Source organism: Labrus mixtus, chromosome 7 (genome assembly GCF_963584025.1).
Source record: "Labrus mixtus chromosome 7, fLabMix1.1, whole genome shotgun sequence".
In the NCBI taxonomy this organism is placed as follows: Eukaryota; Metazoa; Chordata; class Actinopteri; order Labriformes; family Labridae; genus Labrus; species Labrus mixtus.
Window position 1 is genome coordinate 13,136,160 of NC_083618.1, and position 12,367 is coordinate 13,148,526.

The 12,367-nt window shown below is 41.7% G+C and overlaps 1 protein-coding gene across 6 annotated transcripts in view; it reads right to left on the reverse strand.

The window, feature by feature from the left end:
• kaznb (kazrin, periplakin interacting protein b) overlaps positions 1-12,367 on the reverse strand; it is a 107,078-nt gene that overhangs the window by 54,862 nt on the left and 39,849 nt on the right. For all 6 annotated transcript variants that reach the window (XR_009673868.1, XM_061043080.1, XM_061043081.1 and 3 more), the window contains exon 3: positions 7,687-7,894. Coding sequence is in view for 5 of the 6 variants with exons in the window: in XM_061043080.1 (XP_060899063.1) it covers positions 7,687-7,894 (208 nt within the window). In the remaining variant the exon portion in view is untranslated. The remainder of the gene's footprint in view (positions 1-7,686; positions 7,895-12,367) is intronic.

Sequence of the window (12,367 nt, forward strand, 5' to 3'; positions counted from 1 at the left end):
TCATTTTTTTGTCTCATCGCAGCAGCACACTGAATCTTTTTTTATTCTGAGTCCAGTGTGTGTCATTAAAGGAGACACATATCCACCATCACACGAGAGTCTGCTGTCTCAGGCTTCTGTCAGACGCACTTTACTACCATCAGACCTCAACCGAAATGCATCAAAGCTTACTGTATCTAAGCAACAGGCAAGGAAATCCTCTTTCGTGAGCTTTTTTTCCCAATCCTGAACCAAAAGTGTGATTCTCTCCAGATGTACATGATGCAGATCTAACAACCTGAAGGTCCATAAAACACAACCAGGAAGCAATACTTCACCTAATCCACAACAGGAATTCTCCACTCTGACATATGATGGTGATATTTGCAAGATACCTACAATAAAGTGCAGTTTCTTTCATGGTGCCATTTCTCTCTTTCTGCCTCTTCCTCTATTTCACTTTCTTGGCCTGTCTCGACACGGCATGAATCTGGTCCTGCTTGAGGTTTCTGTATGTTGAAAAGAAGTTTTTTGGTTGTCGGTGTTGCCAAGCACTTTCTCATGGTGGGTAAATGTTTGTCCTCTCTACACAATATAACAAAGACCCCGGTCTAGACCAGAGGCTTGTAGTACGAAGTGAGTTCAACATACCCGGGTGAACTTTCGGTTGCCTGGCTTCAGTATTTCTAACAAATGAGATTGCACTAAGCGGTCACATGATAACACAAACAAAGATTTTCTTTGACCCAATCACATAAAAAGGATGGTGTACCCAGAATATGACATTAGCAGATTGTCCTATTTTACACACTCTACAAAATGACACAACTGCTTTTAGCAAATACAGGAAGAACTACTGGGGGAAACACAGACCGAGTGAATGTGTGAGTTGCAGCTTACAATATCAATTTAGCACCGGAGCATGTGAGGTGTACAGGCACAGTGATCTACCCCTGTAAGAAATGGACCACCTTTGTCGTACTGAAAAACCCAGAGTTAACCCTAAAGCTACCTCGCGAACACATAATCCTGCCACGTAGTTTCAGCCTCTGCTCTTTTTGAAATGTATAATGAGATATTTGTTTTGTGACCTGGCGCTTTATAAACAAATCAGTAGATTCATTTATGGAACAGTGAGTTCTGAAAACAACTTGTTGCATGCAATGTTTTGATGAGGAGCCCATGTAAAAGAAAAGAGGGAGAAAAGGACCAGACGAGGAAACATAACACTGAAGAATATCCTCATTAGTCAACCCCTCTATCTTTTTCAAGTAAATAAAAGTCAGTCACATAATGGGCTCTTAATCCAAGCTGTGACCTAAACAGGAAACCCATATTAAACACTGTCTTCATTAGTACTCCTCTGGAAACAAAGACTGGCCTGACTCTGTGGGAAGAAAAATAGTTAAATGAACATTTTGTCTTTCATGAAAAATATCAGTCTCACTGATAGGAACAATATCATCTGGGAGGCAGAGCTTCACACCAGAAAGCAGTTCAAGACTCGGAGTCACACTAAAAGTTCTCCTCGAATTGGCTTTCACCGACTTCCTCTGTCAAGTTTCATTTGGATAAAGCTGGATGGAAAAATGTAAGTGCAGAGGAATATCTGGTTTAGGAGTTTCCTGTCTTGAAGTTGGCATCTTTCTTGGAGCTCGCCTCACTGGTTCTGCTCCACTGCCTGTCTGCCTCTACACAAGCCTGCCTGCCCACCACTTTAGCAGCCTCAACTTCTCTCTCTCTCTTAGGTGGCACTTCACATCACGGATTGCATAGTGATTGCAACACAACCATCTGCCACCCGAACCAAAGGAATGCCATCTCCAGCTGGTGCCCAAAGTGTGCAGCCTTTCTGTCACCTGTGCTAATAAAGCTTAGCTACACGGGGGTCAGCTGTCATGTCTCGACTCTGACCCCAAGCGATAGCTACAAAATAAAATCATCCTCACCATATGATGCCTCGCTGTTGACCCACACACTTGGAAAGATTTCTGAGCGTTTATTAACAATACCGACAGGCTTCCTCTGCCCCAGTATGGACATGAAAGTGGATTCCTGCCACCCAGATGACCTCCCCTCCCTCCCTGCATGCATGCACTCGGCAGGAAAATCCAGGAGTGGAAACTCTCTCACAAGTCAAACTGCACAGTGTGGCCTCTGCTCTCGCTGACAGTCTCCTTGACTCTGATGGTTCATTACTGGGGTTTGCATTCCCTTACAAAGCAAAACAAATAACCACAGACATTATTTATTTAAGGCCATGACCAACCTCTATGGAACAAAGGCTACCAATGTGCCATTAAGTACTTCTGAGCTGTTCAGCTATGATGTGCAGAAACAAAAAGAGAAAAGTCTAAAACTTAACTGCAAACACTGTATAAGATGTGAATATGATTTATTGCGGGCAGGCCAGTAAGCAGCGTTTGTTTGCTGTTTATACTTTATGTATTTTTAATATCTCTTTTGGATAGGTTTTACTGCTTTTGCTTTTTTTTTTTTACATTTGTTGTCATTTTTCATCTTTCTCGTTATCTGTCTCTTCTGTATGCACTAAATAACATGATAAAATGTTCTGCATTAATCTACATTTGATCTGAGATGGGTTCTGATAAAGTAATGCATTGGGATGCCTGTTATGTTACTGGAAATGTCACTGTCTTCTACATCTTCTTTAAGAAATAAGAAAAATATTCCCACCCTCCTAGCCAGAGAATTTTCATCTGTCTATGAAACCCCCAGAGTCCTTGCTATGACATGATTAGGTCTTTACACGAGGAAGTCTAGTTTGGAAGAGGAAGAGCGAGGGAGAAATGTGAGGGGAGTGAGGGGCTGCCTCTCTCTGGCTATTGTTTGGACACAGTTCCTCTCACGCTGCATTGACCACAGACAGGGCGTGGCTGAGGGGGGCCAGGCAGGGAATATGAGGAGTGGTGGGAGAGGGGGTTGAGGTATTTGGGTGGTGATAGATACAGTGGGCAAGGTTATTGTGAATTGCATACTTTCTCTGCATGTGGACAGCGGACAGGAAGGAGGGTGGTCCTTGGTGAGTGTTTCACAGAGAAAGAAAGAGAAAGAGCTGGAGTGGGAGGGACGTTTGTGCCCCTGTAGTTTGGCTCTCTTTTCCCAGCTCTGCTCATGTGCACGATGAAGTAATGAGAGACCCGGGGCCTCTGACAAACTCAGGCCAGATGGGGAGAGGATTCTTCCCCACAATTACTCTGCAGCAGAAGGCATTAGAGCTGCTGCAGCTTTGCCTCTACAGAGAAATCCTAATCACTGGGTCTTTTAGGAGAATACTTAATCAACACCCTTTTACAGCACGACATTCAATTTAGAGGGTGTCTTAAAAGGTTTAGCTGTGTGATCGGCCTCCATCCCTGAAAATAATATACTAGTGTACTGACGTTTTTCTGTAGCTCATATAAAAGGATGTCAGAGGTATGAGCAGATAGTTCTTAAATATATTTTTTATCAATCTATTTCAAAGTTTCCTCAGAAGATATTTTCAACATTTTTCAAAACGTTTCAAAATAAAAGCTGGATGAATTTTGCTTAAATATCCTGCCTTCTGCAAATTAGGAGGGAAAGTGCAAGGCACGGTTTGTTCTGAGGTAAAATAAAAATACTTTAATATTGCATGCAGACGATCTGATGATAAACAAACTGGAGTCTCTTAAACAGCTTGATGATACAATACATTTCTCCACCATGGTCAGTAAGGGGACAACCATGATCTGCTATTGTGCCATCACACTTTTGCTTATGGGAGCGATGGCCAACTTTTTTTTGTTTGGCCATTGCTTAAAGTTCGATCAGCAACTTGGGTAGAGAAGGGACATCTAGAAGCAGATTGTACGCTGCAATAATATTAAGATATTGCATTATATGCTATACATTTGTTAGATTTAGGATTTGTTTTAAAGGTCGGATGGTAATAAAGTGTGTCTGCGTGTTCCTTCTTTTATTTTAAACAAAAGTTCCAAAACAAGGTATTTTTGTTAGATCAGTGTCACTTCTTAAAAAGAGAAAATATTAATTGTTTTATTAGAAACTGTACAACCGCAGAATTACTTAATTTATCAAGAAGAAGAAGAGGAACAGGGATATTATTCATACGTTGACTTCAATCTCATGGCTTTAATAAAATAAGAAAATCTGATACGATAAAATCGTATCTTTAACTCCAAATCATGATATGTATCGTGTGGTGAGTTGAGTGCATCGTTACATCTCTTCAAGCCACCATACATTTCCCATCTAAAAATGGATGTTAACTTCCATTTCTCTGAAAGAAACTTGAGCACCTTGCTTCTCCCATTGTTTTAAGCACATTGTGTCACCCATACTCCCCATGCTGCATGAGTCACCCCCAGCTGCCTGATGGTTGTGTTTTAGAAAGGTTTATGGATTAGTATTGGCAGACTCCCATGAGTCTGTGATGAGCACTTTCTCACTGAGCGTCTGCAAGGCGCTGATCTACCACAAGTATAAATAATGTAATATCCCATAAGGTTAACTCATATTGATTTTGGAGGACAAAATATTTTTATACAGCCTCCAGACAAATTGAGTGCAGGCTGGATATTTGAGGATTTGTTTTTGTGTGTTGGGGGGGGGGGAGGGGGGGGGGGGGGGGCATCAGGTTTGGCAGCAATGCTATAATTTGGATTGGTGCTGAAACATCTGCGTTGTCTAGGAATGTTAAACAGGGCCTTGACATCAATGTGATGGATAAAGAGTGTCATCACCCCATCTTGGCAATGAATACATTACTGTCTATTACTTTAATAAAATGAGGCAGGTTGTTTGTTACAGCCAAATACCTTTCTATTGACTTTGATGTACTTTAAGTCATATAACAGTAAGGTAATGTAAGCATTGATATCCTCAGATATGTACCCAGATTTTAAAAAGTGCAGGGAAACTAGTCCAAAGGAAATATGAAACGACGAAAAGTTTTAGATAATTGCATCTCTCACTCATTGTGAAGTTCAGTATGAATGATATGCATGAAGGCCATCAGAACAGCAGGCTGAGTTGCTGTGTTCATTGGACATCTGTCAGAGACGCTATTGAAGCTCCACAGGGAAAAAAGCTGAAACTCTGACATTTTGGCACGGTTTAATATATTTACAGGAAGTCACTTCATGCATATTTAAAAATCCTCGTCTCTGTGTGGCTGCTTTGATCCTGCACAGGGCAGAGCCAACAAATGGACTAACAAACAGCCAGGCCTTGAGAGGGATACACACCTAAAGAACATTTAATCTCCCTAAGCCAGTGGACGCTGACGCTGGCTCATCACACTCGCAGAGATCCCTCAGACGAATCATCTTAAACTTAAAATCTTTCTTCTTTTTTTTAAAAACATCCTTAAGCTGAACCATTTTCAGGCTCATCCCTCTTAATGCAGGCGACATGAGGGCTCTGCAGTGTTAGTTTTTCAGTTTGAAGGAAAGGATGATGCTGGAGAGGCTGTGTTTGGTTTGATCGGTCACCTGACTGCAAGCCGGGCCTCTGGGAACAGGAAGTATGACATCACTGCCCTGACATTCAGGAATGTGGGAATGTCAAGCGGCCGGTTCACACTACCGGAGCGAAACAGAGACAGAGAGCAAGCAGAATGGATAGCACTGATAACACACTGCAGATGAGTTATTTCACCCCTAAAGACAACATTACCTTCCGTTTGAACCAGGCCACTACACTGATACAAGGTCTTACCGCAAACAAGCAGAACCAAAAGTATTGCAGTTGAAGTGCGATGTAGTGCTGATACAAACATTTGCAGGCACATATTCCTGTGAAATTACGTTTTAAAGTGAACAATATACTTCTACTGATTACCATGAAACCTCAGAATTATTGATCATATCGAGTGCTGGTGTATTTATATTCCTGAGTTAGGTTCAAAGTTTCATTCAAACGGAATAATTCCTGCAATTCTCAAATCTTATTTTGCTTTCTTCGTCGTGCCTAAAGCCCCAAAACTGAAATACCAACCGGAACTTGGCTTATTTTACTTTTCTGTGTGGCGCTGATGAAAAGGTACCCGGCTGTAACTTAAATCTCGCTGTACATATTTTGTTTCAAACAACACAACATGAGGTTTAGCAAACTGACTTTTACACAAGCTGTCACTTCCTGCTTACTTTGTATGTAATTGGTAGATTAAACAGTTTATCATTAAGCATCAAATGAGGGACAAATCAGTCTTGATTACACCATCCGTGAGAACTTCCAATCTGCAGTCAATAAATTAGACTAAAGACTACGCAGCAATGTAGGATGTAACTTCCAAAGAGTCATAGACTAGCAATGTCCAGATAAAAAACAAGTCCAAAGAAAAACAAGCAAAGACATGTCAGGATTAAAATCACTTTTTCCTACATATCTCATACTGTAACGCAACTTGATGGCAAAATGTCCTCTCAAGATGACATCATAACTGAATTTCATTAATGCCTGCACTGCTGAAGCTCTGAGGAGTTGCAGGACATGTGTTGTACCCATGATTCACAGTGTTGTCAAAAACAAGCGTAGCAACACTCTGATTCCAGATTTCACTGATCAGCCAGGTGCTTGTAGGGCGAGCAGCAGATATGAAGAATCACCTGCTGCTGATCTAAATATTCACAACACAGGGAGTCATTTCACTGACACTGACGGTACTCTGTTTGGTGGAGCTGTGATCTTAGCTCTCAGTCTTCATGTCAATAGCCATTTCCTGTCCTACCTAGACAAACTCTCTGTTCATGGAGGCGATGAGAGGATGAATCTGTCACGTCATTCTCCGTTATGCTCTTTGGACCGTCAACACATGTCTTTGCTGTTCAGAACAACATGCAAACAAAATCACAGGGACTTTCCCCTGCGTTGCTGTTCCAATCATTACAAAATAAAGTCATCATAAATGAATCCAAGATGTTCGCTTAATAAAAGTAGCTGCAAGAATCTGTCGTCAGAAGCTTTAATTAGAACCAGACCATCTTTAACAGAGTGAAACAAAGTAACTATGAGCATAAAAATAAAGCTAAAGAAGAATGTATTTGTCCTTAATGAACTGGAATTTATAACTTACATAAAGAGAGATAAATGAAAGCATGTAAAGCAATGACATGATGCCCAAACTTAAACAACTTTATCCACAAAAACTCCAGTTTTAAGCTCACTCCGCCTTCATCGCTTCTCATCCCAGCTAAGTGATGGTGCCATGCAGTCGCCAGGCCTCGTCAGATATGTTGGCTCACAGTTTCTGGGCCCACAGCTCAGGAGTTTGAGACTCTTTGCCAGACTCTGGGAGAGAGCAGAGAAGGAGCCAGAGCTGGAGGGAGTGCAGCCCCACAGGAACCCAGCTGCTGCCTGGGAAACCAAACCCTGGACCGGCTCTGGCCCACGCTCTCTAACCCCAAACCTCCTCCCTCCAGTCTAATAACAACACCCAGACTGTCTCTTGTTCTCTCTTTTCACTCTGTTGATTTTTTCCACTTCATTCTGGTGTGGAGTTTGGGGAAAAATAAGTCACCCGGCTGCACATTCCCTAAATACTTCCCACTGTTCATTTCAAAACACTCACACATGTTCATGTTCTCACTCTCACACACACACACACACACACACACACACACTCACAGGGGCAGGGGATTAGGCGTCAGTGCACACACATATTTTCACACATACACATATTCTCAAACATGTGACACTTACCCCGGTAGTGGAGGCTGTCATCGTGGTGGTTGTGCTGGTGGTGGTTCTCCAAGCCAGGGGGGCTGCTTGCACCCAGTTCTGCCAGTCTGCGGCTGGTGGCGGAGAGCTCAGAGCGGAGGTTGGTCACTTCCTGGCTGGCAGACTGGATGGCCCCATCAATCCTCTGTGCCAGCTGTTTGTTGTCGTCCATCATTTTAAAGATTTTCCCCTGAGGAGCAAATCCACACAGAGCAGCATGATGTCAAGAGGAGCACCAGAGGGGGGTGAAGCTCGGACCCTTTCCTACTCCACCTCCTACTTGTCCTCTTGCCCCCCTCTTCTTCTTCTTCTCCTCCTCCTCCACCTGTGCGTCTTCTCTCACAGTTTACTTCGCACATAAAAAAAAAAAAAAATCACAAAAATGATGATCCCTCTGCTGTTCTCTGCTAAGATGATGTCTACCTGTTACTGCATAAAGAACAACGTCTGTGTAGCCAAAGGAAGCACGTGTGTGTCTGAGGAAAAAAAAAAAAAAGAAAAAGAAAGAGAGGAGGAGGAGATGAACGCAAAGTGAGCAGGGAAAATAAAGACAGAAGAGGAAAAGAGATGCAGCCCAGCAGGCAGAGGGGAAAGTGAGCGCTCCCGCCGAGGAGAATGTGCTGTTAGCAGCTGCTCTCAGAGAGGACCCAGCACACACTGAGATGACATGCAGTCTTTTAAATGGATCGTACCATGTGCTGGAGGACCAGGGGAGAGAGAGGGAGGGAGGGGGGGTGCAGTTGGACTGAGCTACTCTCCACTAACTCTGAAACTACAAGAGTGGGTTGTCTATCCCACACCCTATGGAGCCTGTAATGAGTTGGCAATCGGGTCTGTTGTAGGGAAAAGCACAGATTGTTTCTCTTCACTTCGTCCTCTTTGGCAGCAGTATTGAACCCTTTGACAAGCACTTGTCAACCCCTATGTATCGTTTTCCCCCTCCCGCTCCCACATTCCCTTCCTCCCTCTCACTCTCACACCCACTGTCTTTTTTGTCTCTCCCACCCCCCTCTCTTTTTTCATTCCATTATATATTCATCTCTTTGTCCTGGGAAAGCTCACCCCTACATTGGTGGAAAGGGAAAGGGGGCTGGCCCAAAGCGCCCAAGGGGAAAACATTTCAACTCTGAGAGCAAACTTAGCAGAGGACAGAGGCAAAGGCCCTCTAATGGGCTTAACAAAAAAAAAAAGAGAAGAGGCCTGGGAAATCGCAATCACGCTGTCAGAAGAAAACATGGCAGAGTTTTACTTCTTAGATAAAAAAAACAGTTGGAGGGATCATATTTAAGCTTATCTGTAGGCCCAACAAATAACACCACCACCATCAATTCTTATCTGTACAGCTGTAAAATATCATCGCACACAGAAAGGGTTAGGGACAGGACAGCGACCGTTCATCTTAACTTTAAATGATACCGGAAATTGCTAAGACATCACAACTTGGAATCTGCATTTGACATTTCATTTCCCCAGTAAGAAAACACATCCTGTCTTTGGCAACAAACCGAGGAAGACGAGTGATACATCACTCAGACGCCGTCATCTGAAGCTTCGTTGATAACGGCTCAACGCTCATTGGTATTCACACAATAGCAGAGAGACAAACAAAGAAGTGGATCGCAGCCTGTTTGAGACTAGTGACTGAATCAGACATGCAACTTTTGGTCACACTGGTAGGTTTTTTGAGCCCATCTTTGGTCATGATAAAAACATTGATATGCAAAAGGGACATTGATTATGTTTCAATGAGAGGATGTACACAGCATCAGTTTGATCACATCACATGTTAGCAGATCATTATCAATGTCTAGACAGTCACATCACTGTCATTAATTAGTGCGCTGACCCTGATTTGTAGCTGCTAAACACCGGACTAATATAGCACTTTAGACTTTAGCTTTGAGTACAGTATGAGAGCTGTCTCTTTAAACTGAAGGGTCCTGCTATTCCTCCAAAACTGGTTTTCTTACACAACACGACATCTTCATTCATATGAAACCAAAACCGCTGTCTGCTATGAGCATTGTGAAACAGGGCTTTCATACGATCCACTGTGGAATGCGAGGAAATGAATGATTTGGGGGTCAAAGGTCTAGAAGTGTCCCAGATACACATCAACAAGCAGACAAATACTTTGAGGATGCATAATTGTGGCGTGTCCAAAACATACAAAGTCCTCTTCTGTGTCCATAACAAGACTGAAAGCTTACATTTCCATGGCAGAGACCTTAGACCAGTGCAGGGACCTGGATGACTCCCTTAAATAACCAGTTCTCCCATTAGTGCCTCTGTGGATTTGGTCCAAACTTGGTCCAGTGTTTGTGTTGTTCGTTTGCTCACTTGTTTTATACTATTAATGGGAAGTTTAATTAAGTGTGCCGAACGCATGCAGTTAAAAAGAGATATTGATAAACAGTCACCATGACTGTCTGCCTGGGTTAATTGAATATCGACTAATCCTCCACACACTGAAATGCTTTCCATTTTTACCCAATAGCAAAGTGATATAATGCCCTGCTCAACTATTTATACAGGTCTTATCAGGAGCCTGGGGAAAAAATCCACTCCACTCCACTCAACTTACTAATGTCCATCAAATACCAAGAGGAAAAAAAGCCATGGTGCCTGTAATGGTGCGTAAGTATGCAACAGTTTTATAACAGAAAAGGTAGCACAGGGTAAAGCATAGCATTGAAAATTATGAGAAAAAAACTGTGTTGTGGGTGTGTGATTACATTGCAATGATGTGTTTGTTACTACATTAGTATGCTGTGGAGAATTCAGCAACCATGTTTTATATCATTTTCTTTTTTTTTTCTATCTTTGTGATGCCAGGGAGAAGACAGATCAATCAGAGCGTGAGGACACTTGACTCTCAGATCTCAGCACTGTGCTGGTCAAGGACCCTTCACCTCTCAGCTGCCTGTTTGCACTCTGCACAGTTACAGCCATCACATCCAGAGCAGCACGTTTTGAGGAGTGATACTTTCATAGATTATAGAGTGAATTGAGAGTGAGAGACTTAAAAGTTACAGGGAAATAACTAACTGAGGTTCATGCAACTGATGCCTGATTGTACACCATCTGTTCTCCAAGATAATACAATAGGAAGCCAGAAAATGGTGCCCTTTCATTCAACATCTGTTTGTTAGTCCTGATTGCACTATTTCATATGCACTCTCTAATATAATTTATTTTGGTTAATAAACGGATAAGGCCTCTGGGTGGCAATTTCTTATTGTGGTTGCAGTATTATAAAATACGTGTAGAAGAAACACTTACTGACAAATACTTCACATTCATAAAGACTTAAATTATTCTGCTTACAAATATTTTGTATTGTGTTATTAACCCGTTATAAAATCCTAAATAAATAATGGTGACAAATTACTAGTTAGTCAAAGTGTCAGATGATTAAAATGACTTTACCCTGCTTGTAATATACTTTTGACCACTTCGGGATGGAACTAGCAGCTGAAAACAAAGCAATGAAGCCAATGCAGAAGTCCAAAAAAAACATTTCCATAAGTGTCCACTTGAGGATAGTTGCAAAAGCAAAGGTCAAATACAGTACACACACCAGCGTTAGAATTCCAATGTTGACAGCAGAAATAAACATGCTTACAGCCTGATTTTGATCTGAATAGTTCATGTCTTTATGTGTATAAACTGTACGGGGGATTTCTTTTTTTTTAAATAACTCATGTTTTGATTTTGGGAAGGATACAAGTTTTGCTATTATTAGCTAAGCTAAAGGCTCATCTCAGCCCCATCCTCTCTGCCTGCTGTTACTACGTTCACCAAAAGTTATGTTGAGACAGCATTTTCAATATGGCAACCGCCATTGCCGGGCTTCATAACTCCCATTCAGATACAAAGGGTGATGTCACTGCGACTTTGTCCATGTATTATAAAGTCTTATAAAGCCTTATGAAAATACAACATTGATCTATTACAACCATAGAAAGTTATTATGGTTTGTTCTTTTTCTTCGTCATCCTCTTTTGTGTTTATTGGCGGTTGGCAAACCAGCTTATAAGAGCACTACTGCCACCAAATGGAACAAGAGTACGGAGCAAAAAGATAAGAAAAAAGAAAAACCTGTTTGCATTCAGTGGCAAGAAGATCCTGAGCCTTTTCTTGTAACTGCTATTTAAATTAAAAGTTTTAATTGGTTTTAAAATGACACAAACTCATTTATGATAAGGACAAATCTGAAATTAAGATATTTAGGGTTCATTACATAGTCAAGTTATATCAGGCCTCTTTGCTGAGTGTGTCAAAAGTTCTTCCAAGAAGAGTGTAGTCCCTTGAAAGAGACAATAATCATCCTTTAGGTAGTTTTATTACCGCATATAGAGTTAGCATTATGCTTGTTTAAATACTCCAGAAAGATAGTCTACAAAGTGTGTCATACTCCATGTTGTTAAGTATTGTTCTGAAGCTAAGCCTGCAGAGAGAGCAGCGCTTGATTTCTAAATCTCTGTATGTCAAAATGTTCAGTGTGGAAGGGGCTGCAACAAAGCAGCAGGTTTCAGGACATTTTACTCTGGAAATTAACGCTGTCTCTGCACACAGCAGACTGTCTGCCAACATCAAAGACTACAAGTGTTTTGAATCTTTATTCGTTGGCAGGTTAATTGGCACCGCAGTTGGGTTTTAC